Raw genomic sequence first — 24,297 nt, forward strand, 5'->3', positions numbered from 1 at the left:
AGATCATTTGGTGCTGCAAGGGCACAGGTTGTGGATTTATTTGGTGTATTCTCTATGTAGATTATAAATTTGTGATGTAGCATTATGCTTAAAGGGGCATGTAAAATGCTTAGGGAGAACAAAGAGCGGAAATTCCAGGCTCTGGTCCCTTTAGCAACCAAATTATTAAAGGCTCTAGCCCCTAATCTATGGCTTTCTCGAAATAAGCAGGCAGTGTGCCAGCTTGAAAAAACAATCTGATTCACGATCATTATTTAAAAGTCACAGAATTGCTTGCTCAACACCTCTCCTTACCAGTCTCTGCAGGCTGTAGAACTTGGCTGTTCTTACCTTGAGGTATTGAATTGACTTCATCAGAGCTTGGACTTCAGTTGGAGACGGGCCTCACTAGGTTGCAGGTATGTATTGAGAAGTAGACAAGCTCCTGTAGGTAGTGATGGCTCTTGGGGCTAGTTGTCCTCGTGTGTAAGGCATGCATGCTGGAGACTTTTACGCTGGGGTAAACATGGAAAACATGTAGGTATTCAATTGCCACCCATTCTGCTACTTTCTAGCTGCATGACTAAAGTGCTGAGTTCTAATTTTTTTTCTTAAGTCATGCTGGAAGTCTGAATGAAACAGTAGATATGGAAAGGCCTACTACATATAAGAACTTTTGGTGTTTGTTTGAGAGGGTTTCTCTGTGTAACTCTGGCTGTCCTGGAACTCAATGTGTAGATCACACTGGTCTGGGACTCACAGAGATCTCCCTGCATCTGCCTTCTAAGTGTTAGGACTAAAAACCTGCACCACCAATGCCCAGCTCATATAAGATCTTAAATTGATGTTTTCATACATGAATGCAGATTGTCTAGTCTGTACTGTAGAGGTGTATTGTACCAGATTTCATGATAGAGGGACAATGCTGTCCTCATTGTTCATGTACCTAGTGTTGGACACACAGTTGGCATTTGATAACTAGTGGTCCAATAAATCAATGCCTGGGCTATTATTTTGCAGCATAATTAAAAGGAATTTAGAGTTTTACCTGGAATTGAGATCAAACCAGTACATGTATTTTTAAATTATCTATTTCTCAGTCTCTCCATTCCTGTCTCTCTGTTTCTGTCTCTCTCTCTCTCTGTCTCTCTCTGAGGGTGGGGTTGTAGGTCGTGGAGGTGCTCATGGATGTCAGAGCCACTAGATTCCATGCAGTTACAGGCAGTTATAAGCTTCCTGACATGGGCACAAGAAACTGAACTCAGGTTGTTTGCAAGAACAAGAGCTTATAACCATACCCTCTCTAGCCCTAAGCACATTTTTACTGGAAGAAACGATATTTCTTATCAGTATGCTATCCATTGAATCAGTGTACGGATCAGCTGCATATTTAAGGATATAAATACTTCACAGGCTTCAAAGTTACAAAGGGTCATCATTTATAGCGGGGCTCAGCAAACTTTTTAGAGAAGGGCAGAGGGGTCAATTTGGCTTTGTAGGACATGTGGTTCCTTCACAACTACCCAAGTCTTAGATAATACTATGTGGTTTGGTGTGTGCTTTCTGATAAAACCTTATTTTAAAAAATAGGGCAAAAGGTTGGGCCTGCCAGAGGTTAATCTTTTTTACTACTGATGACTGAATGAAACCAATCGTAACAGTTTTGGAACAGAATAAATATATTTCATAAAGACTGATTTTTACTTGTTTACAGATGAGAAGATTCACATTGAAAAGGTACTTGTTTAAGGTCCCCGGTAGTAAAGTTCAGGTTGATTCGGGTCCTGTACTCACATGCTCTGCGCCTAGGGTCCCTTATCTTCTGAGATCTTTCTGCTGTTTGGGTTGTCTGTGGCCTCCACCTCTCAGACAGACTGGGTCAGATAATTGCCAATCTTAGATGATTCAGTTTATGTTCTGAGAGAACCAAAGACTTTGATAGGAAGGGAAATTGGTATTCTCTCTCTCTCTCTCTCTCTCTCTCTCTCTCTCCCTCCCCATCTTGAGATAGGCCTTAGTTGTCTTCAAACTCACAGAGATCCACCTGTTTCTGCCTCCAAAATGCTGAAATCAAAGGAAGGTATGCAACACCATGCCCAGCACAATTGGTATTTTAAGTCGGTTTTTTTTTTTTTTTTTTTTTTTTTTTTTTTTTTTTTTGGTTTTTCGAGACAGGGTTTCTCTGTGTAGCCCTGGCTGTCCTGGAACTCACCCTGTAGACCAGTCTGGCCTCGAACTCAGAAATCCGCCTGCCTCTGACTCCCAAGTGCTGGGATTAAAGGCGTGTGCCAAGATGCCCAGCTACAGTCCAATTTTAAATTAATGTCTTTTCTGATATTTGTTCTTGTTTTCCTTGGTATTGAGGTAAAATATAGATGTGAGACTTAATATTCTCAATATCTTGAATACACTGCTGTCATCAAGAGGAGATTCTTAATCATGGTGCTTTATATCAGCAGCTGGCAAAGGCTTTGTTTGGTGAATCATCTTGGCATCTTTGAATTTTTAATTCCAGGTGGAAAAAGTTCAATTAGTCATTAAAAGGTTAATTGATTGGTTTATAACTCATGATGAGTTGTAACATAAATGGGAGGAAGCCATATATGATGAAAGCAGGTACTATTTTTTATGGTGTGGTGCAGTTGGTTTTTTTTTTTTTTTTTTAACCTCACCTTGTTTAGGATACTCAGGCTGGTTGACTTCCAAAATTCCTTCTAATTCCTTGATAACTTGACAATGAGTATGTATTTTCTTTAAATGCATCCACCAAATTCTAAAATCAAGATTACAATTAGAAAAATTGGAAAAAGTTTAGCATGTATTTCAATATCATTGATTCTTTTGTCCTTGAGGTCTCCGACATTAGAGACAGATTTTCTTCAGCTGCTCAGAGGAGGCTGTATGTGTGATGTCTTGAGGACGCTTGTCACAGACAGCTCACAACATGTGCCTTTCCTCTTTGGAGGAAATAGATCAGGTGACTTTAGCATGGAACTGCAGGTTGTTGTGGCTTCTGTCTTCACTGGAACTGTCATACCATCCCAAGTCTTTAGGCTTATTTGCATAGTCATCTGTAGTCAGATATTTTTTTTTTTTGTTAGAACTTTTTTTTTTTCTAAAATTTGAAGATAAATAGGTGAAATCCTAGATTAAGGATAATCAAATGAGATTGAATCTGCTGGAGGGCTTAGAATCTCAGGGAAATATCAGCAGCTGATAGTAACAAGAGGGAAAACCATGAATCCACGAGGTTAGGCCAGAAGCCATCCTGCTCTAGGGTTGAAGAGTGATCTTTGTAAAAGACTACAGTGATGAACCCATTCACATAGAAGCCAATGATCAGTTAGCATGAAACATTTGTTGAATCACATGGTAAATTTGCTATCTTCCTACAGATCATTACCAGTAGCTAAGTGGTATTTGGAATTGTAGAGTCACATTTCAAGTGATCAGGAAGGTGAGAATATTAATAGAAAACTTGTTTTCTCTCGTTGCTGTTTGAGACAGGAGAAAGCTTCCCACTGTTTAGCCACTAATTCCAACTGACATCTTATGCTGTAAAGATGACCTTAAATGGCTTCATTTGTGAATTAGATGAATAATTAGATGAATTTATATTCTTCATAAAAGCAATATCAGTTTTAAACAGTTTATTTGAAATTCCCTATATCTTAGCAGTTCATATTTCTGACAATATTGTTGTCTAACAAGAAATACAGAAGATGTGTGTGTGTGTGTGTGTATGAGACAGAGAGAGAGAGAGAGAGAGAGAGAGAGAGAGAAAGAGAGAGAGAGAGCGCAAGAGAGAGAATGAGAGAGAAAGAGACAGAGCCTGAAAATGCCAAGCAAGAGAGGGACCCTCATATATTGCTACATCCTGTTGGTTCCCAGGGACACTCCACAGCTGCCTCTTTCTTGATATTGCCTTTTCTAGATGACTTCCAGTTCACAGGCAAGAGCATTTTAGGATCCTGGAGTGTTTGGAGCTAGAAGTAACATCAGAATTTTCTTTGGTTCAGTTTTAAACCCTTTCCTCTCAGTTGTTCAATATCTTTTAATAAAAGCTTTTACAAAAGTGTTATAAGAGAAAAGTGGAGGTACCCAAGCTCCTGAAATTTCTTGAGTAAACATATCAGAATAAGCAAGCAGGTCAGAGGTGAGGAAGCCATTATTGACAGGGAGCCTCTTAGTAGTATTGATGCATGTCCAGTGTGTGTCTCTGCTTCCTAACAACTAGTTCTTTTCTAGAAGCTTCTATTCTCTGTCTCTATCCCTCATATGCTCTCTACCAGATTTTTTTTATAACCTCTATCATGCAATAGGTATTCAGTTACTCTAGCAAGTAGTTAAATAATAGTCCCCATGTTCACCTTTGTAGCACTGCAAGAACTATACCTCTACTTTAGAAACAGCACACCTTGCAACCCCATGTTTTGAGTTGTAGAAGCTTATAATAGTTGCAAACCACTTGTAAGACATCTAGGATAGTGAGTATGGAATATAAATGAGACCCTTGCCTTCCTTTACTGTTGACATTGGAGCGAAGAGTAATGGACAAATATTATTTTTAGGGATTCATGAAAAGACAGAACTGTAAATAGCAAAGAAAATATAAATGTATTGTGTTAAATATTTAATTTAATTGAAAGCATAGGGCATGTGACCTTGCTTTAAGAAACACCTGTCACATTTTCATTTCCCTTCAATCAATCAATGACAACTCTACTCTAGATTTCAACATGGTACCTGGAAGCTTGCCAGCATAGGAGGGGCCATGCTGATATATTTCCATTCCTGACAGGGTGTGGGTTGAAACTTCTCTGACCAGGGCTCAGAAGCAAATCTGAAGGCAAGAAGGTAAATGCTTGCATGCTTATATCATTTTGAACAACGAAGACTACACTGGAAGTTTATTTTAAATACTAGGAGCCCAAAGGATGTAATTCAAATGATCCTATATCTTATATCTGTTAAGTCAGATGCCCTTAAAAAGAGTATTTTGTTTTATGATTGTTTGGATTTTTCTGTAGCTATGGCAATACTCATTAGAATATAAGAATAACATTCTGTTCCTCAGGCCCCAACTGCCCAGTCAGAGAGTTGTTATGCCTGGTTGAGCCTTTAAAAGATGTAGCTGATTGAATATTTTTATTTTCACACTGAGATTATATCTCATCCTCTAGTACATTATTTCTGAAATATAAAATGACATGATATGCAATGTCTACATTTTAAACAATGTGAATTTAAATATGTTTTTGTGACATATCTTGGAAAACAGTTTTGATTAACATCTTTCACAACTATTTCTTTATTTTTAGATATTATTTACTGTAGCTTGTTATTTCCTGGTTTGACCATTGATTCCAGAAGAATAGCATCTGACTATATAAAGTTGGAGTTTTATTCTTGGGTTGTTAGATGAGAACATTATAGAAATTATAAATCTGAGAAAATTTTGTAGTATTAAGTTTTTTTCTATTGTATATAGTATATAATACTTTTTCTAAACAAAAATTTATTTATTTGTGTATGTGTGTGTGGGGTGGTGTATGTGCCATGGCACATGTGTGGAGACTAGAGGATGACTTGTGGAAATTGGCTCTTTCCTTGTACTTGGGGATCAGAATCATGTCAATAGGCTTGGTGGCAGCTATCTTTACCCTGTGAGTCATTTTGTCAACCAGGACAGAATAATTTTATTCAAAATCTTCTAGTTGTTAGAACATCTCTCCAGTTTAAATTTAACATTTTTTTTCATAAAAGGAAACAAACATGAACTGTTTCTAATCTAGTAAAATATTAATCAAGGGCTGATTCTACTATGCAACACTTCCACCCATTATAGCTGCAGCAGATGTCAACATGTTTCAACGATGCTGCCTAAGATTTCAGATATTAGAACTCTCTACCACAGAAACAAGGCAAAGGAGTCCATGTACACTTGCTAAATGCTTCAATGTGCTGGCATTCTGTTCTCCACTGACAAAGTACAGAGATGAATAAGAACTCTAAGTTCACCCTGAAGGGAACTGTATTTAGAAGTGAAGTGAATACTGAATATAAAAAACAAGTACTTAATGGTTAGTAAAGACAAGCAAAGAGACATAAATGTAGTGGTCATCATGTACAAATGGGGACTAATTGATCTTTGAGAAGAAGGTGGTGGCAAGTGGAAGAGGGTGTTGCATGAATAGAGAAGCCAGAAAGACAGAAACTAGGTGTGATAGATCTTGTACTGGTGCCTTAAACCATCTAAGAGGGCTGTGAATGAAGCCTGATCGTAGAGCACATGGTTAGCTCTTGGTTCTGTCTCTAGTACCATAGAAAAGAAAAACAATAAAACAGTAGATCATCAGACTCCTTCCACTAAACCAAACAACAGGAAGTTTTAAAAAAGGTCTTTTTCTTATCAAAAGAAAAACATTAAGAATTAAAAGCACACAATATACAATTAATTTACAAGGAAGATTTATCTATCTATCTATCTATCTATCTATCTATCTATCTGTGAGAAGTACACTTTAAGAATCAATTTCAGCTTTCATGATACATATTATGTGTATAAATGTATATGCATATTATATATGTATATATAATAAACTGTTACAAATCAACCCATACATTTCACAACTTCAATAGATGAGTTACAGATAAACATGAAAAGAGAACTAAGAGACAATCTCTAAGTAGGAGAAAACATACACTAAATGTTTCCACATTAGCAAGTATAACTGGAATATTAATCAAATGCAATACTATTGTTTTGTATATTTACTTTTAAAGACTATTAATGTGTGTGTTTGTGTGTGTGTGTGTGTGTGTGTGTGTGTGTGTGCACCCATGCCCATGCTATGATGTATGAGTGAGGCTCAGAGGACAACTTACAGAAATTAGTTCTCTCTTGTATCAGTTAGGGTCCTAAGGATCAAAGTCAGGTCCTCAGGCTTGTCAGCAAGGACATCGACCATCTGAGCCATCTCATTGACCTCATTTTATATTTTAAGTAATAAAGAATGACAGTGATATTATCTGAACCTAGATTATGATTTGTGTGTCTTTATCTGAATCTCTGAGATGTTAGTGTGAAAGATAAAAACTCTTACATTATTTGACCTAGAAATCTCATGCTGAAGAAGTATTATCAGGAAATAAGATGACAGAGGGAATGACTATATTTATGAAGATGTTTGGTTTGTAATAGTGAAAGATTGAAAACAAATAAAAATGACCAGTATTAAGCCATCTGTTTATAAATTGTGTATATTCATTGAATTGTACAGAGAGTAAAAGGACAAATATGAACTCAGTTACAGTGCCGACATAAATGTAAGATATGGTCTTGAAGATGATGTATGTACCCAGAGGTACACATGCACACACACACACATGGACATGCACACATACATGAATGAGCACACATACATGCATACATTTGCACATACATGCACAGGCATATGCTCACACATATGCATGTACATACATACACAATGCACACATTTGGACACATGCACACACAAAATCTATACATAATATGAAGTGCATGCTGAAATTTTAAGACCTTAAAGCACATGGGAAACAAAGGCAATGAAGTTATGAATACAATGAGCACAAACCTCTCATTGTCAATATCCTCAGATATGTACAGTGAGTAACAATTTGAGAATCAAATTTCTTTTATATTATCACATTCTTTATATCTTGTTAGATATAAATAGTATATCAGTTAGTTGGAAATATTGGAAAAATATGATAGCTTTTTTTTTACATGGATGGGTTTTTATTTTATTTTTTGAATCAAAGTTATCTGTTACCTCATCTCTGTATAGCCATAATCAGAAAGAGGTGATCTTGGGGTTAGTAGGTATGGACTATGCAAGACAATCTCAATTAAAGTTATGCACAGTTTTGGTATCTCAATTTTTGTCTGTAAGCAATATGAACAGTTTTGCAAGGCCAGTATTATGAGCAATGATTATGGGAATCATAGGAGAATACACTGGGGTCTAAGACACATTTAGGCAGAAAGGAGATACAAGGAGGAAGTCCTAAGAAGGACTCTCTAGGCTGGGAGTCCTTTGTGCAAATAGTTGCCTTGGTGAGCGACACAAACTGGACATGTGCCTGTAGCAGGGATTGTCATAACAGAGATGAGTGATGGGGTATCCAGGATGTGGCATTAGAGTGCTAGTGTTTGTTGAGGGCAGGGCATGCAGAAGGTGAGACAATGACTCTGGTGTCAGTCTGAGTCGACAAGTTTGCAAACTACTGTTCACTTTCTAAATTTATAAGCTGTAGGTTTTTTCTTTTTTGAGAATTAGAGACAATATTTGTAAAACATTGGGTACACTGTGGCTAGTATTCTAAAGTCATCATGGGTGAGGGTAATTCTAATAAATTGAGCGGAGTGGCTTTAGGGGGACTTTATTACTGTAAAAGGTTATTTCAGGGGTGTTTGGAAATAGTGATGACTGGGGCAAATCAAGTTCAAGTTTTTCAAGTTGCAGCTGAAGAGGCTGCCTTCACTAGCAGTCAATTACCTTTAGACTTACACAATCTCAGTTTGTTCAGTGACTATTTCCCAAAGTAAAAGGGAAGCACTTCCTTTTGATCTTGGAGAGCACACCCTGCTTGCACCTACAGCCCGAGTTTCACTGTGAGGTATTGCTTTTTAGTTTTCCAATCCTCGTCATTCTTGTACCAAATGAAAACTGGCAGTGTCTTAGGCTGTCATGTTTGATAATATATTTATAATGCATTTTAAAATTAAACATATACATGCAAGTTATCTTTATACCTAAAACCGCATGAATGTGTAAAGATGTAAGTTTACCATGCAAGCCACATCTAGATAAGGAACATGATCAGCTTCTAGAAGTCTCCATGCCCGGGGCCTATGCTCAGGGCCTAGGGTGTCCTGGAACGGATTCCTGTTTTTTATGACATCAGATTCTATTCTTTTCCAAATCTGGGAATACTAATGCTCTCTTTGCAGTTTAAACTTTCCCACAGTGGGTGCATTTACACTATGGAATTAAGCAAACACTAATGGTTCTTCTTGGGGAGTCAGTCTGTCGAATTACTAATGTTTCTATCCAAGACTGACCACTGTCTCCCAAACCCATCGTCAAATGTAGTTGTTCTCGCCTTTAGACACCAGATTGGGTTGTTTGGGAACTTTATGTGTTCTGTCAGTGTTTCTCAGAGGCAGACATTGCATCTCTTTCAGTTCATCCATTTACAAAATCTAACCCAGTCCAAGAATGTTATAAGCATTTATTGAATGGTTAGGTTATTTTCAAGTATAAAAATGGCATCCCTAACTAATTAGCTAACCAACTAACTAACCAATCAACCATAGAAACAACCTACTGACCAACCAACCAACTGACCTTAAGAAATTGGTTATCAGATGGAATCTTAATCAAGATAATACATGTTCATTTTTTCAATATTCTAGACTTTTGTGTAAAGCCAGGCAGACCAAACATTGATATTTTGTTAGTGCTGTGAATTAACTCTGCTGCTTCTTTTTCTGTTTCTGGACATCTTCTGTTAAAACTTGAAAAGAAGTGCTAAAGGCATGCAGAGTACAGTAGGGGATGCGAGCCAGTCTGTGGCATGCTAACAGGCTCATATAATCAGAAAAGGAAGCTGAGATGAGAGCAGCCAGGCCAAGAGAGTCACGGAAACTAGTTCATAAAATCACTGAACATTGTCTGCAGAAGTGGCAGAGAGAGTGTGAGGATACTCACAGAGTCAGCAAGAGATAGCATAAGTGCTAGAAACAAGTGCAAATATTGCTAAGAAAACAAAGTGTTGTAATAGGGAGCAGGTCTGGGCATGGTGAGGTCTCAGCCAGGCTTTTCTCCTGGCCCACACACAGTAGTGTGCAAATCCCTGCACTTCATCTGTTCTCAGAGTATTTTTATTCTGAGAAGAAGGGAGTTGGTCTACAAGAACGGTCATGTTCTTCCTAAAGCAGTGAAGCTTTCGTTCCTTTAGTTCTGTGAGCACTAATGCTGGGGATGAACAGCCCTCCTGAAGACCAGAGGTGGTGTGGTGCGACTGCAGAGTGGCCATTCACCAGGCTGAGACCACCGCTTGCCAGCCAGGAGCAACCATTCTGTGTGTCCTCTGGCCCCTTTGAGTAGCAAGCAGCCAGCCAGGGTGACCACTGCCCTCTTCATCCACACTGAGGTCTTCCCTATATCAACTGTGCCAATAAAATCAAGGTTTTCAAAGTATTAAGCTTTTTAAAAAAAGTTATCACTAAACCCCCTCAACTCAGGCCATTGGCATCCTTTCTTTACTTCACTACTACACTTATTTCAAAATTGCTAATGGAAGCAGAATTTAAAATAACTATATAGAATGTGAAGGTATTTCCTAACAAAAACAAGGTTTCTGAGGCAATGCGACTGTATTGAGATACTCAGGCTATTTTCATTGAAGAGGCAATATTGATGTAGGTAAAACTGTGTAGCGTGGCAGTGTTAATATGAACCTTAGTGTATGTGTGATTTGCTTCTTCAATGCTTTGCTCTGTCATATGTAAGTGATGGGATCCACTTTGCAGAATTCCAGAATTAAAGCTCATGTATGTAAACTAACACATTAAAAAAAAAGTTGCCTAGGATCTTGTTGGGCTGTGTTTCATATGTACAGCAAGCTTCTATCAAACTGGGACGATGTTAGAGCCATGAGCACCATTCCCTTCAGGGCATTAACTATGTCTCAGTGCTTAACTCTGTGTTCAGTGTCTTATGGTAGTAACACAAACCAGGGTCTTAGAAATACACCAGGTCCAATAAGCGAAGAGAAGACAAAACCACTTCATTTGAGAGGGAGGGTGAGACCTACACACTAGTCTGTATTTCTAGATGGAGTGAGGGTGAGTCAAGGACTTGTCACTAGGGACGTCATTCTCCTAGTTTGGCACTGTTTTACCTGTGCTGTTAGCTTGTCACAAAGGAATTAAAATCAACAGCCTCTACATTGTTGGTGGCTTTCAAGCGCTGTTGCCTCTTGAACAGTATTGATGAGTAGCTAAAGTATGTCAAATTAGATTGTATATATGGTTAGTCAAAAGATGAAAAAGTCATTAACAGAAGACATGCCACATAGCAATTTTCTGGGCATTTTTTTTTTTTTTTAGTCACAGACCATGGAGGGAAGAAGAGTAAGCAGAACAGGACATAGCTCAAAGGGGAGAGAGAGATAGATCCGTGTTTTCTTGGCTGCTGACTTGGTGTCAGACTCTTCCTTATTTTACCTGAATGAAGTTCTGGCACGAGTAAGAGGTCTTGTTCTACCCTCTGTTCTCCCAACTGCAACCTTACTTGGAAACAGGAAACAGTCTTTACAGATATAATCAAGATAAGATGAGGTCTTGCTGGTTCAGGTTCCTGATTCAGTGGAAGAAGAAATGTGGATACATGTATGTGCACATACATGTATAAGATATACATGTCATGTGAAGATGGAACAGAGGTTAGAATGACACGACTGTAAGCTGAGGAACAGAGAAGACTGAGAACACCAGAAGTGGGTGGGGTGTGGGAAAGCCTTTTGCTGAGAGCCTCAGGAACAACCAGCTTTGTAGATACCTCAATTCTGGCTTCCTGGCTTCCAAGGCTGTGGGAGAATAGATTCCTGTTTCCTAAGCCTACTGGTATAGTGACTGGTGGGACTGTTTTCTGTTATGGCTGTGAACGAAAGTACTATCTGTATTAATACAGATACCAATTTCATTATTCATATGGAAGATTGATGACTTTAGTGTTCCAATTTTTCCACTCCCCACACAAATCTGCTTTCTTCACACTCCTCTTCTTCCTCTTCCTCTTTCCTCTTTTTCCCTTTTCTTCTCCTTCTAGATCATCCTCTTTTTCTCTTTCTTTCTCTCTCTCTCTCTCTCTCTCTCTCTCTCTCTCTCTCCCTTCCTTCCTTTCTTTCTTTCTTTCTTTCTTTCTTTCTTTCTTTCTTTCTTTCTTTCTTTCTTTCTTTCTACCTCCTTTCCTTCCTTCCTCTTCCTTCTCCTTTCCTTATCTTGCCTATGCTAGGCAAATATTACAGTTGCTAAGAAACACATTGAATGGGGCTGAAGAGATGGCTCAGTGGTTAAGAGCACTGACTGAGTTCAATTCCTACCAACCACATGGTGGCCCACAACCATCTACAATGTGATCTGATGCCCTCTTCTGGTGTGTCAGAAGACAGCTACAGTATACTCATACACATTAAATAAATAAATAAACAAACAAACAGATCTTTAAAAAGGAAGCACACTAAATAATTTTATATTGTTGTATTTTGGGCATTAAAAATAAGAATTGCTTGTTTATCTGTTTTCTCAATTCACTTTTTTCTTTTTCTTTCAGACAGTAACCAGTTTTACAATGGACTCTCTTACTGCAGCAAATAATAAATTTTGCTTCGATTTTTTCCGAGAGATTAGCAAAGATGATGCTCATAAAAATATCTTCGTCTGCCCTCTGAGTCTCTCAGCTGCCTTTGGCATGGTCCGCCTGGGAGCTCGAGGGGACAGTGCACATCAGATTGATGAGGTATTGACAAGGATGCCACACAGGGCCCTGAGCTCGGGCTGGGTCTGCACAGGAAGCTAATCTGATTCTCAGTGAGCTGCAGTTGCTCACTGTGCTCAGCATTTGGGCTTGGAAAGCTCCAAGGTTTCATTTACATTTTCATTCATCTTTCCTGTGGGATTTCCCTCTCCTCCCTGCCTCATAGCTTTTCCCATTCATCTTTGTTTCTTTACCTCTTCACAACAGTCTAAATCTCTGTCACTCTTTCCCTCTACAATTATTGATACCAATATTGTTTGTACTCTTCAGTGGGAGTATGCTTCTTCTTTTGCTCTTCCCATTAACTAGAAGTGTATTAGGGCCTAGGTATTTACCCTTAGATGTGTGAATTTCACTGGTCAGAGAACCCCATTGGCTTTCCCTTTGATAAGTCTCCTGAGTCAGTGCACTTCAGACTCCCTGAGTTCTCAGGTCCACCATTTCTTCTTGCTTCTCTGGCAACATCCTGTGTTACTCCAATTGGCAGTATGTTCCTAACACTGATGCCTGAGACTCCTTAAGACAGAAATCAAACTTTTAAAATTCTTTAAAACCAAGACTTCTCATTAGGCTCAAAATAGAAACCCAAGACCTTATATTGGCCTGAAGATCTGGGCATGTGAATCTCCATACCTATGTCTCTTAGCTTCCTTCCCCTCTCTCCAGCTTGTCACAGTCGTCACTTGGGTCTCTTGTGAAAGGGAAGTGAGCCTTACTTTGGGGCCTATGTTTGGGTTCCTTTGCCTTGTGTGTCTTCCCTCAAAGTATTAGTTACTTTTCTATTGCTTTAACAAAACACTGTGAACACAGCAATGTATAAAAGCAACCATTTGATTGGGCTTACAGTTTCAGAGGGTTGGAGTCCATGATAGCAGAGCAAAGGCATGGGAGCAGGAACAGCTAAGAGGCATATCATGATTAACAGACAAGAGGTAGAGAGAGCACACTGGGAAGAGTGCAAGTCTTGAAACCTCAGATCCCCCAACTAGTGACACATTGCTTCCAAAAGGCCACCCATCCCCATCCTTTCAAAACAGTTCCACTAACGAGGGGCCAGGTACTCAAACATGTGACCTCCTGGGGGCCATTTGGTTTGAACTACCACACTCAGATACCTAATTGTTTGGTTTACTTTCTCCTTCATCAATGTTTCCAAACTTTAAAAGGCTCACTGTAGTCATCCAAGCTCCCAACCTCATAAAACAGCCTAGTTACTTTTACCCACAGATCACTTCTGATCATCACACACACAGTAACGAAGTACTATGTATAGTATTTTTATATCCTCTGAATTACTACATGATCTCAGAGAGATTTTGTCCTACAGCAGCAGCAGCCTAGTGTAGGCATCAAATACATAGTTGTAGGAAAAGTGATTGTACATGACAAGACCCTTCTGAGCAAGGCCAGCCTTGCATCTCCTTGGCTCTAACACACAGCACACAGGTTAGGTATCAATGAGGCTGCTGTTTCTGAACATAGAGGAGTTGGATTCACAGGTGAAGGCTGGATTATTCTGGGTCATTATGCTCCTGCATCTACTTATACCTGCTCTACGTTATTTCTTGTTCCATAAGTAACCCTTAGCTGTAGAATGGAGTTAGCATCTCTCAGGAGTGACTGGTGTTCTTTTCCTATGAAGTTTGTGGCCACTTGCCAATACCTGGATCTGAGCTGTGTGGGATATGCCTCTCCTTCTTCACTTCCTCTGAGATACTGAGCAGCTGTTCCGTTCAATCCCCTGACAGACCAGACACCCAGATCAGTGCTGTCCAACACAGTATAACTCAAGCCACATATGAACTTAAAATACTTTAAGGAGTTACATAAAAATTTCAAGAGACAAGGCTAAGTTTAATAATACGTTTAAGACAATTCAACATTTCTGTAATACCTTATCAACACATAATCAATATGCAGTTTAATTAGATATTTTACATTATCTTTCATTCTATCCTCAAGACCTTGTGTACATTTTATACTTACACTCAATCAAGAGTAGGCGTGGCTAAATATAGGTTGTTAATGGCCCATAGCTCTTAAATTTCTTATTTTCCCTGGTTTGGCTATATTTATTCTAGCTTTTGCCTTTTCTTTCTGTTTTGTGTCTGGAAAAGGTATCGTGCATCATGGGCTGACCTCAAACTTATTATAAAGCTGAGGACAATCTGGAACTTTTAATCCACAGGGTTAGAGGAGTGAACAGGGATAGAACTCAGGGCTTTGTGAATACTTGGCATACAACTGAGCACATCTCTGGTCTTAAGTGTACTCAGAGGATGAGGGCTATATTCAGTGAGCCTCATTTCTGCGAATTATCATTGATTATTTTTGTTGACTTCCCATTCTTCATATTCTCTGAAAGGCCCTCCCTTTGTCATTATCACACAGGCATTACATTTCAATGAACTTTCTAAGGATGAACACAAAGAACCCAATGATCCCTCTCCACAAAGTGAAAGCAAAGCTTCTGACAGCTCTCTGGAAGGGCAGAAACAAACATCAGCTTCTCAGGATCAGCAGGTGAGTATCTGAAAACTCCCTTCTTTGCTAATTGCTCGCTCTGCCTCTGCTGTGCTTGATACATGCTTATTCTGAAGAGTAGGGGCAGGCTGTCACAAATAGTAATTGCAAATGATCTGCAATTCCTTTCTGCCTACACCTTTTTTTTTTTATGTCCTCAGCTGTGCCCTATTCTTCTCTGCATCCCCAAACCTGATAACACAGGACAATGGCATCTCCATAGCCAGCTCTGTATTGCTCCTTTAAACCTTTAGTGATGCTTAACTTCCCAATTGTTATGAAACCATTTGTTTCTTCTTTTGTTAGGGTGAATCTACAAATGACCATCAATTGCTTGGCTGCCACTTTGGGAAACTTCTCTCCAGAATAGACAGAGACAAATCTTATTACACTTTAAGTATGGCCAACAGACTCTATGGAGAGCAGGAATTTCCAATCTGCTCAGTGAGTATCAGGGCAAGGTGTCCACAGAGCATGCTCTGTAAATAAGTTGAGTCCATGGGGCTATTGACTGGTACATATCTGTGACCTGCTTCTGAGGTCCCACATTTCTGTCTCCTTCCATACAGTTTTCATTTTGGGCTTAGGAGGGCACTTATAAATGGCACAACATGGATAGAAAGGGTCATGTAATTCACAGCCCATTGGCACATGAGTGAGCTTCATAAGATACCCATGTGACTGTTTTCCAATCGATGTGTGTGATAGTCATCTTTTGTGTCTTGTGTGCCTAGTAAGACAGAAAGGCATCACTCTAAGATCCCTTATAGTGCTTTGATCAGACGGTTCCCATGGGAATAGTGTTTTGCTGATGGTACATGGTGCCCCCAAAAGATATACTATTGGGAGCCTAAAGCCACAGGCCTTGTTTCTATGGATAAGCAGCTTTTACCTGAAGCAGGGTATGCTCCAGTTAGGATTTTAATATCAAGAAAGAGTCACACTGTCAGTAAGCTTGAGGGGTATGAATAGAGGCAGATGTGACACAGCTGGTGTGAGTCAGGAAAACAAAGACACTACTTTACATCACACTAAGTTTCTTTACCAGGTTTGAATCTTATATATCAGATTATATATCTAGGATTTTATAAATCCATACATGTAATGAACTTATTAAAAAGTATACAAATCAATGTTTTTGGTAATGTATTACTTATTTAAATTATACTAACATATATATTAATAAAAATACCCATCTAAACCATTTTAAAGTTTTGTTTGAGTGTTGAATTAATTATAATTATATTCACAATGGAATTAATATGGTCTTCATGAAACATTGTCATCACCCAAACTGAAAGTCTGTGACTATTAAGGTGGCCAGTCCGCTTATGTTAGATGGCCAGGAGGTTCTTTTTCAGAGTCTCTTGGTCACCACCTCATCCTTCTGACCAGCACCTCCATATGATTTTGTCATACTCTTTACCACGTATTTAAATTGAACAGGAATACTCTGATGACGTAACGGAATTTTTCCACACAACAGTCGAAAGTGTAGATTTCCAGAAGGATTCTGAGAAATCAAGACAAGAGATTAACTTCTGGGTTGAAAGTCAAAGCCAAGGTAAGAAAGGTCTGAGCAGTGAGGCTGCCATAACTTTCCATTTCAAATAAAAGCAGTGCCCCTCCCCCTATGTTTACAACTTGCTCTTCTTCTGCAACCTACATGAGGTGCATGCTCAGAACTCCTTTTGACTAGCATCAGATGAGACAGGGTATGTTCAGGATGGAGGCTACTTAGGCACTTTTATCATTTGTTTCTGATTTTCTTATTTTCTCTTAGGACCTCTTATTTTAAAGGATTTTTGCAATTACATTTATTTACTTATTGTATGTGTATGTGTGTACTCATGTGGGCATGTGCCTGACATGTGGATGTCAGAGGAACACTTGCAGGAGCCGGTTCTCTCCTCCTAGATGCATCCTAGGATTCAGCTCACGCTGTCAGGCATCTTAGCAAGAGACTTTACCTCTGAGCCATCTCGCCAGCCCATGACACTTACAGCCATGTTTCAACACTCCAGTGCTTCTTTTATGGGGCCTCCTTATGCTGTGAATGAATCATTACCTTTTTCAGAAACACCAATGCTTACTGTAACTGAATGTTTCTTTGTCCATAGGAGCAAAGCTCATCTTTTCTATAAAATATCTTTTTAAAATTAAAGTCATTTGTCATATTCAAATTACTGAGGACTCTACTTTTACTTATAATATCTCTCATGTAACAAAAATAATATAAAACATTGAAAGTTTAGAATTATAATGTTGAAAGCTACAGTAGCATACATAATGGCTTATATGTACTTGGAATTAATATAGAAATATATTGACATATAAGAATCTACCCATGCATATATGCCTTTAGCATTATTTTAATGATGAATAAAGAATGAAGGGAAACTAGAGAATGTGAGATAGGGAAATGATTTTGTGTGTGGGTTGGTGTCCTTATCTCTATACTGGGGATCCTGCCTGGATACAAGAGGTGGTCTATTCAGGTTCCATGTCCCCACTATTAGGCATCTCAGTAAGGTCACCTGAATTGATCTTAGAATGGACTTCCTAGAGATTCTCCCCACCCCCACCTCGGCATACCCTCAGGCAGTTGCAGATTTCTATTCATTCTCCTGTCTTTCCTGTCTCTCTCCACACCTGATCCTGCCTCTCCTCTCTTACCCAGTTCCCTGCCTCCCTCTTCCTCTTATAACTATTGTTTCCCCTTCTAAGTGTGATTCAAGCAACCTTGGTTGGTCCTTCCCTCTTGTTTAACTTCTTTGGGTCTGTCGATGTATCATGGATATTCTGTAATTTACGGCTAATATCTATTTATCAGTTAGAACATACTATGCCTGTCCTTTTGGGTCTGGGTTGCCTCACTAAGGATGATATTTTCTAGGTTTCCTGTACTCTCATCATGGAGTTGAGATCAGATTACTAATGGTGTTTTCTTAAGGGAAATCTTTAAATCCACCAATTATTTAGTGTTCCTTTTCTGCGTGCCTTCGAATTTTTGCACTTTCAAGATTCCATTCAGCTATCTAGAAGGTAGTAGTTTGGTGAAGAAATTCTGTCTGAAACCTAATATATATTTTCTCTTTAATGAGTATTTTAAGAGTAGTTGATGATGACATAGTGTGTTACAAGATCTATTTATAGCCTTACATTGTATCTCTATGTAAAAGGATTCTCCCTCACTAAGGCCTCAACATATATTGGTGATTTAAGGTGGAAATGCCTTGACATGGACTAGTACTGGACCACAGCAACAAGGCCACGTCCTGACATTTTCAGGGGTGCTTTCTGTTGTCCTTACTTTTATATCACAGGGTACATGGTCTAGGATCAATGCTATCTAATCTTGTTCCTTTTTTGACTATTTGGCATCTTCTTTTATAGCTTATAGCAAATTACTCCATGAGGAAGGGACAACTATTGGTACTTCTCAAGGCTTAATGTCTAGGTGGGGCTTAGAAGGTGCTCCCTTCTACAAATGAATGTGTGTGTGTGTGTGTGTGTGTGTGTGTGTCTGTGTGTCTGTGTTTACAAAACTGAATGGGTTCTTCTTTTGAGGTGAAATAAAAGAGGGTATATAAACCTCTACAAAGTAGGCTTTTATATCATGGCCTTGTGTGTGTTTATATATGTATCATCTACCTACTTGTTTATATGTGAGAATATATAATGAATTTCAATAACTTCCATAGAGATAGTGTACAGGCTGGTTTTGTGTGTCAACTTGACACAGGTGGGAGTTATCACAGAGAAAGGAGCTTCAGTTGAGGAAATGCCTCCATGGGAAATACCTCCATGAGTTCCAGCTGTAAGGCATTTTCTCAACTAGTGATCACTCAGGGAGAGCCCATTATGTGTGATGCCATTCCTGGGATGGTAGTCATGGGTTCTATAAGAAAGCAAGCTGAGCAAGCCAGGGGAAGCAAGCCAGTAAGTAACGTCCCTCCATGGCCTCTGCATCAGCTCTTGCTTCCTGACCTGCTAGAGTTCCAGTCCTAAATTCCTTTGGTGATGAACAACAGTGTGGAAGTGTAAGCTGCATAAACCCTTTCCCCCCTAACATGCATCTTGGTCATAATGTTTTGTGCAGGAATAGCAACCCTGACTAAGACAGATAGGAAGTTCATATTATAGTTACTCTATCCAGTATACTATAAAAGTCAGGTGATTAGGTCTATAATGAGAAACATGAAGTCTATGTTTGGTGACAATTTTAAACCAAAAGTGGCCAAGAGAACAGAGGAGATGCTTATATTCACAGTGCTCTTGAGTGGGTCTTCCTCCACGGCAGTGAGAGTTCTCCTCCCCTCCTACCTTCCTTCAAGCCTCCCATAATGCTCTGGGTTTCTTTAGCCAGTGCTTCACTCTCCAATGTCTCTGTGAACACTTTTCATGGAACACATGCTCTGGCATGCTTTTCTAGGTAAAATCAAGGAACTGTTTGGCAAGGAGGCTATTGATAACTCAACTGTGCTGGTGCTGGTGAATGCTGTTTACTTCAAGGCCAAGTGGGAGAGAGAATTCAACTCTGAAAACACCGTTGATGCATCTTTCTGTCTCAATGAGGTACTTACTGTATTAGCTGCCATTTTCTAGGTAGCCTGCTCCTGATTCAATGAATGGTGATCAGGGTGTTTAGAGACTCAAGCCAAATACGTAGATCCAGAGTTATGGCTTACAATTATAATAAACCATTTGGGCTTTACAAAAGCCTGTACCTAAAGTCCACTGAACCTTTTAAATATAGCTATTCTGTAACATAGCACATATTTCAGAGCATCCATAATACTAAACACATACAACTTGTTAGTCAATTAAACGTTTGTGTAGATTGGTGTATGCCTATTAGCCTAGCACTTATGAGGCAGAGGTATAAGGAACACAAGTTCAAATCCAGCCTAGTCTACATAAGTAATAGGAGATCTTGTCATAAATTAGAATGGAACAGAACAAAACAAAACAAATGTATACACATAAGAATAGAAATGGAAAAAAAAGAATAGAAATGGGCCTCTTCAATTTGAATTTGATTCTGGTCTCACATAACATATGAACCAATTCAGCTTTCCTCTATAATTTCCAAGACCCTCTGCCATCTCTCCAGAGATTTATCTGTTCTCAATCCCCTTGCCCAGAATGGTAAACACTCTAAATATGTGCTTCCCCGGAAAAGTGGTCTGGCATGTTGTTGGCAGTTCAGAAAAGAGCAGATCAGCCTGATATTTCCTGAATATTATCATTTCATTATCTCGTTTTTATCTGAAATAGCATAATGCAAGGTATGATATTATCACCAGTTGATGTTTGAGGTAAAAGATGCAAGCTAAGTTAATTAAAGGGTAAATTTATATTCAAAGCCAGATAATTTAATATTGGAGGAAAGGCCAGAGGTCAGATCCCAGCCAATCATATGTTAGCCAGTTAGCTGTACTAACAAGTTTGTCTTACAACCATGGTATGTCCTCATTTTTATGTTGACAACCTCCCCTATCCCAATGTTACTGCTAAGTGGAGGTGTTGAGAGTAGTGTCTTTGCCTCTGAAGGAAGCCTGTGATGCAGCTGTTATTTTAATGTCCAGATGATTATTGTTAACTGAGGTTCCTCTTGGTGCCACATAAAGTCATTCAGGCAGAAGGGACAAAGACAACAGGTTGGGATATGCCAAACATTGAAGACTCTGTGCTTTCTGGCCTTGCTTTCTTTGGCTGATTAGGGTATGAGAGATCTTTGGATTGAAAACAGTAAGTAGTCTTGGGAACTGAATAGCTGATGATGGACATGGGAGGATAAAGTTTTAGCAAAGCAGGGGCCATGTTATTGATTTGTAGGTAGGGAGATGTCTTAGGTTGGGTCACTGGCTTGACTCTGAACTTCTGGTATAGATCTTTCCATTCTTCTTTGCATTTGTTATTACTATTATTTTTATGTATTTATATTCCCGACGTTGTTACCCCTCCCTTCTTAAAGCACTTTCCTTCTCAGGGATGTTGGGCCAATGGGTGTTTGGGCTTTTTATTACCTTTGTAATCTGTATGTACCTCTGCACACTGCAGAACGAGAAGAAGACTGTAAAGATGATGAATCAGAAGGGTAAGTTTAGAATTGGCTTTATCGACGAGCTGCAGGCACAGATCCTGGAAATGAAGTATGCCATGGGGAAGCTCAGCATGCTGGTCCTGCTTCCATCTTGCTCAGAAGACAATGTGAATAGCCTGCAAGAGGTAAAGCTTCAAATTCTACTATGTCTGTACAAATTCCAGACCACTGAGGAGCAGCAATCGTGTCCATCATCCAAGAAGGATGCTGTCTTAGCTAATAGAGACATTGGAGAACACATGGAACCTGAATGAGATTAGATATTTACTTCTTCCTTGTTTCAACTCAATGAACAAGTGCTAGAACAAGAGTCTTCCTTGCTCAAGTTCACAGATTTCTGCAATCACTTTGTAGACCAGAGAATCTGAATGCTGAGTAGCTTGAGAATTTCCACAAATGATATGGCTCTTTCTAAAATAGTTTGACCTTTGGTCTCTGCCTTAGACTAGTTGACTGCCTAGCTGTCTATTTTTTGAAAGCATGAAATTAATGAAGCCTGGGGAGCCACACTGTTCTGAGGAAGGGGAGGAAAGACAAGATAGGTAAATAGATAAACATATAGAAGATAGATAGATGGATAGAGATATCAGCATGGTACTTATAAGAACTGCCATTCTTCAAAAACGTGACACACCAGCATTATTTTAATGTATATTAACTATATTATATGTCTTATTTTGGTTAGTCCTTGGAAGAGCCTTTTCCTATTATCCCTGCTTCACAGAAAAGAAAATTTTACTTGCAGTGGAAGTGCTGGCCTGAGTTTACCCAACTGAATTTTCTGGTGTTTGAGTGTGAGCCTGCCAACATTCAGTGAGATGCTGACTGTCCTGTAATTTCTAGGGAGGAAAGATATACGTGAAGTCTAGAGAGGAAAGATTAAAAAGAAACTATTTTGAGGTTTAAAGAAAGTCTTTGAAGCATTATGTAGCTGACTATTAAAACAGATTAACTCAAGAACTTTGAAAAAGCAGAGATACTTTTTCAGGCTTATGATATGGCCTTAAACTTTTTTTTTCTTCTTACAGCTTGAAAAGAAAATAAATCATGAAAAACTACTGGCCTGGAGTAGCTCAGAAAATTTGTCAGAAAAACCTGTAGCTATTTCCTTTCCCCAGTTCAACCTGGAAGATAGCTATGATCTCAAGTCGATTCTACAGGACATGGGCATCAAGGATGTCTTTGATGAAACGAAGGCTGACCTTACTGGAATCTCTAAGAGTCCCAATCTGTATTTGTCCAAAATTGTCCACAAGACCTTTGTGGAGGTGGATGAGATGGGTACCCAGGCAGCTGCAGCCAGTGGGGTTGTGGCTGCAGAGAAGGCCCTTCCATCTTGGGTGGAGTTTAATGCCAACCACCCTTTCCTCTTTTTTATCCGTCACAATCCAACCCAGAGTTTACTTTTCTGTGGCAGAGTCTATTGCCCTTGAATCTACTCTGGCTTTTGAGGGGTTTAGAAGAATGGCAATATGGTTTTCTCCTTACAAAACATGGGCATTTGTGTTTGGCTGAGTGCCTGAAGCTGACCACCTGCTGCTACAGTTGTTCACGGAATCCCACAAGCCTCCCTTGAGTTTGGTTCTGATAACCTCTGTCACCAGAAGCCAGATCTCACTACCTATCAATGAAGCAGCCTTGCTTTCTCCCTAATCTTTATTGCTCTAAACTTTCAAGCATATAAATTCACCTTCTATGATTTGAAGGTCAACACAATGCAAACTGGTATTGATTTTGTTTAAGCTACTTCCCTCCTTATGAACAATTCTGAGTAAGTTAGTCCTTAGAAGATTCTCGAAAAATTCAAAACTCAAAATGAGGTTAAATGTGCTTGGGGATACTTGGTTCTATTTCTAGGGTTCTTATATTCACAGATATCCTATAGGCAAGACTCCTGGACCCCTTTTCATATGTGCTGTGCTTCATGGAGATGTCCTGTGATATCTTTTCAATCCAGAGAAGATAGGAAATGGAGACTTATTAGAATGATGGCTCAAGGATGTGTACATGTCCCAGCTAAGACTCATTTTGCACAAGACGATGATGTTTCTATCATGTTTCTCACCCTGAGCAAGAAGGTGGCAAGGTTCAAAAGGTCCAGGCTTTCTTACTTTTCCATATTGAATTCTTTTATAGTCGTGCCTCCTAAGCATCATTACCATGAACTCCCCTCTGTCTCCATCAGAGTATTCCTGTCTATAGCTAGTTGCTCCTCATCACTAGGGTGCTGGGCAAGATGTGGATGGCTTGGAGACCCTCTTCTCTCTTTTATTTAACTTTCCAGAGCTCTAATGCTGGCCATACAGTAAGAACCGCCCTTGCCTGGACACAGTGCTTATGAAAACCCAGGAAAATTGTTGGTTTCACGTCAAGCTCCAGGCTACTGAAAGACAATGAATGCATGCTCTTGGGGCTCCAGCTTTGCATCTGAAATAGCACTCAGAGTTCATGACCTCTGCGTTAGCCTGATGCTCTGAAATGGGGAACCAGTGAGGCTCTCCTCTAACAAGTGTACTTCTTGGTACTTGTCCAGCTTTCCTGCACTGCATAGTGACTGTCCTCCTTCCAGCTGCCATCATGCAGGGAAGGGTGGCTGAAGCAGGTTTTGCAGGAAACTGATCCATTGTTCCTGATCTGACATTGTCCTCTTCCTTCCTTCCTTCATTTCTTCTTAGTGACTTTTTTCTGTTATGAGAGACAGTCCTTGCATTCTCCACACAGCTTTTTTCATCTTTCAAGCGTATCAATGTAGCAAAACAATTTGAAATGGTAGGCACTTTGAGGAAGAAAATTTCACTCTTTTTAAGGATTCATTTTTCTCTTTTATGCATATAAGTATTTTGTTTGTATCTATGTGTGTGCAGTACCTGTGGAGATCAGAAGAGAGTATTGGATCCTTTGAGCCTGGAGCTACAGATGCTTGTTAGCTAACATGTGGATGTCAGGAACTAAACCCAGGTCCTCTCCAGGCTCAGGAAAGATTTGGCAAGATTTACTCTCTAGAGGCAGAAAGAATGCTCAGCTCAGTGGGCTGAGTAATGGCCAGGAAACCAAGTAGATTATCACAGTCACGAGCATCAGTGCTGTTGCTACCCGGTG

At 39.3% G+C, this 24,297-nt stretch overlaps 1 protein-coding gene across 2 annotated transcripts; it reads left to right on the forward strand.

The window, feature by feature from the left end:
* Positions 1-282: 282 nt before the first annotated feature.
* Positions 283-22,914, forward strand: Serpinb12 (serine (or cysteine) peptidase inhibitor, clade B (ovalbumin), member 12). 2 transcript variants are annotated; one of them, NM_027971.3, is made up of 8 exons: positions 283-398; positions 12,363-12,548; positions 14,958-15,089; positions 15,396-15,533; positions 16,536-16,653; positions 19,525-19,667; positions 21,156-21,323; positions 22,227-22,914. In NM_027971.3, exons 2-8 carry the CDS (start codon positions 12,381-12,383, stop codon positions 22,629-22,631), a joined length of 1,272 nt encoding a protein of 423 aa, NP_082247.1. In that variant the 5' UTR covers positions 283-398; positions 12,363-12,380; the 3' UTR covers positions 22,632-22,914. The 2 variants fall into 2 exon arrangements, with proteins under 2 accessions (NP_082247.1, NP_001186142.1); NM_001199213.2 differs by lacking the exon at positions 283-398 and adding an exon at positions 4,791-4,836.
* The last annotated feature ends 1,383 nt before the right edge of the window (positions 22,915-24,297 follow it).

The sequence above is a fragment of the Mus musculus genome, chromosome 1 (assembly GCF_000001635.26).
Source record: "Mus musculus strain C57BL/6J chromosome 1, GRCm38.p6 C57BL/6J".
Taxonomy (NCBI): domain Eukaryota; kingdom Metazoa; phylum Chordata; class Mammalia; order Rodentia; family Muridae; genus Mus; species Mus musculus.

What these genes read in the sequence shown, in the direction of transcription:
- Serpinb12 (NM_027971.3), top strand. Translation starts at nt 12,381, where the DNA reads ATGGACTCTCTTACTGCAGCAAATAATAAATTTTGCTTCGATTTTTTC. An exon ending in AGGAATTTCCAATCTGCTCA is followed by an intron (nt 15,534 to 16,535) that starts GTGAGTATCAGG and finishes TAAATTGAACAG; the next exon opens with GAATACTCTGATGACGTAAC. An exon ending in ATGTGAATAGCCTGCAAGAG is followed by an intron (nt 21,324 to 22,226) that starts GTAAAGCTTCAA and finishes TTCTTCTTACAG; the next exon opens with CTTGAAAAGAAAATAAATCA.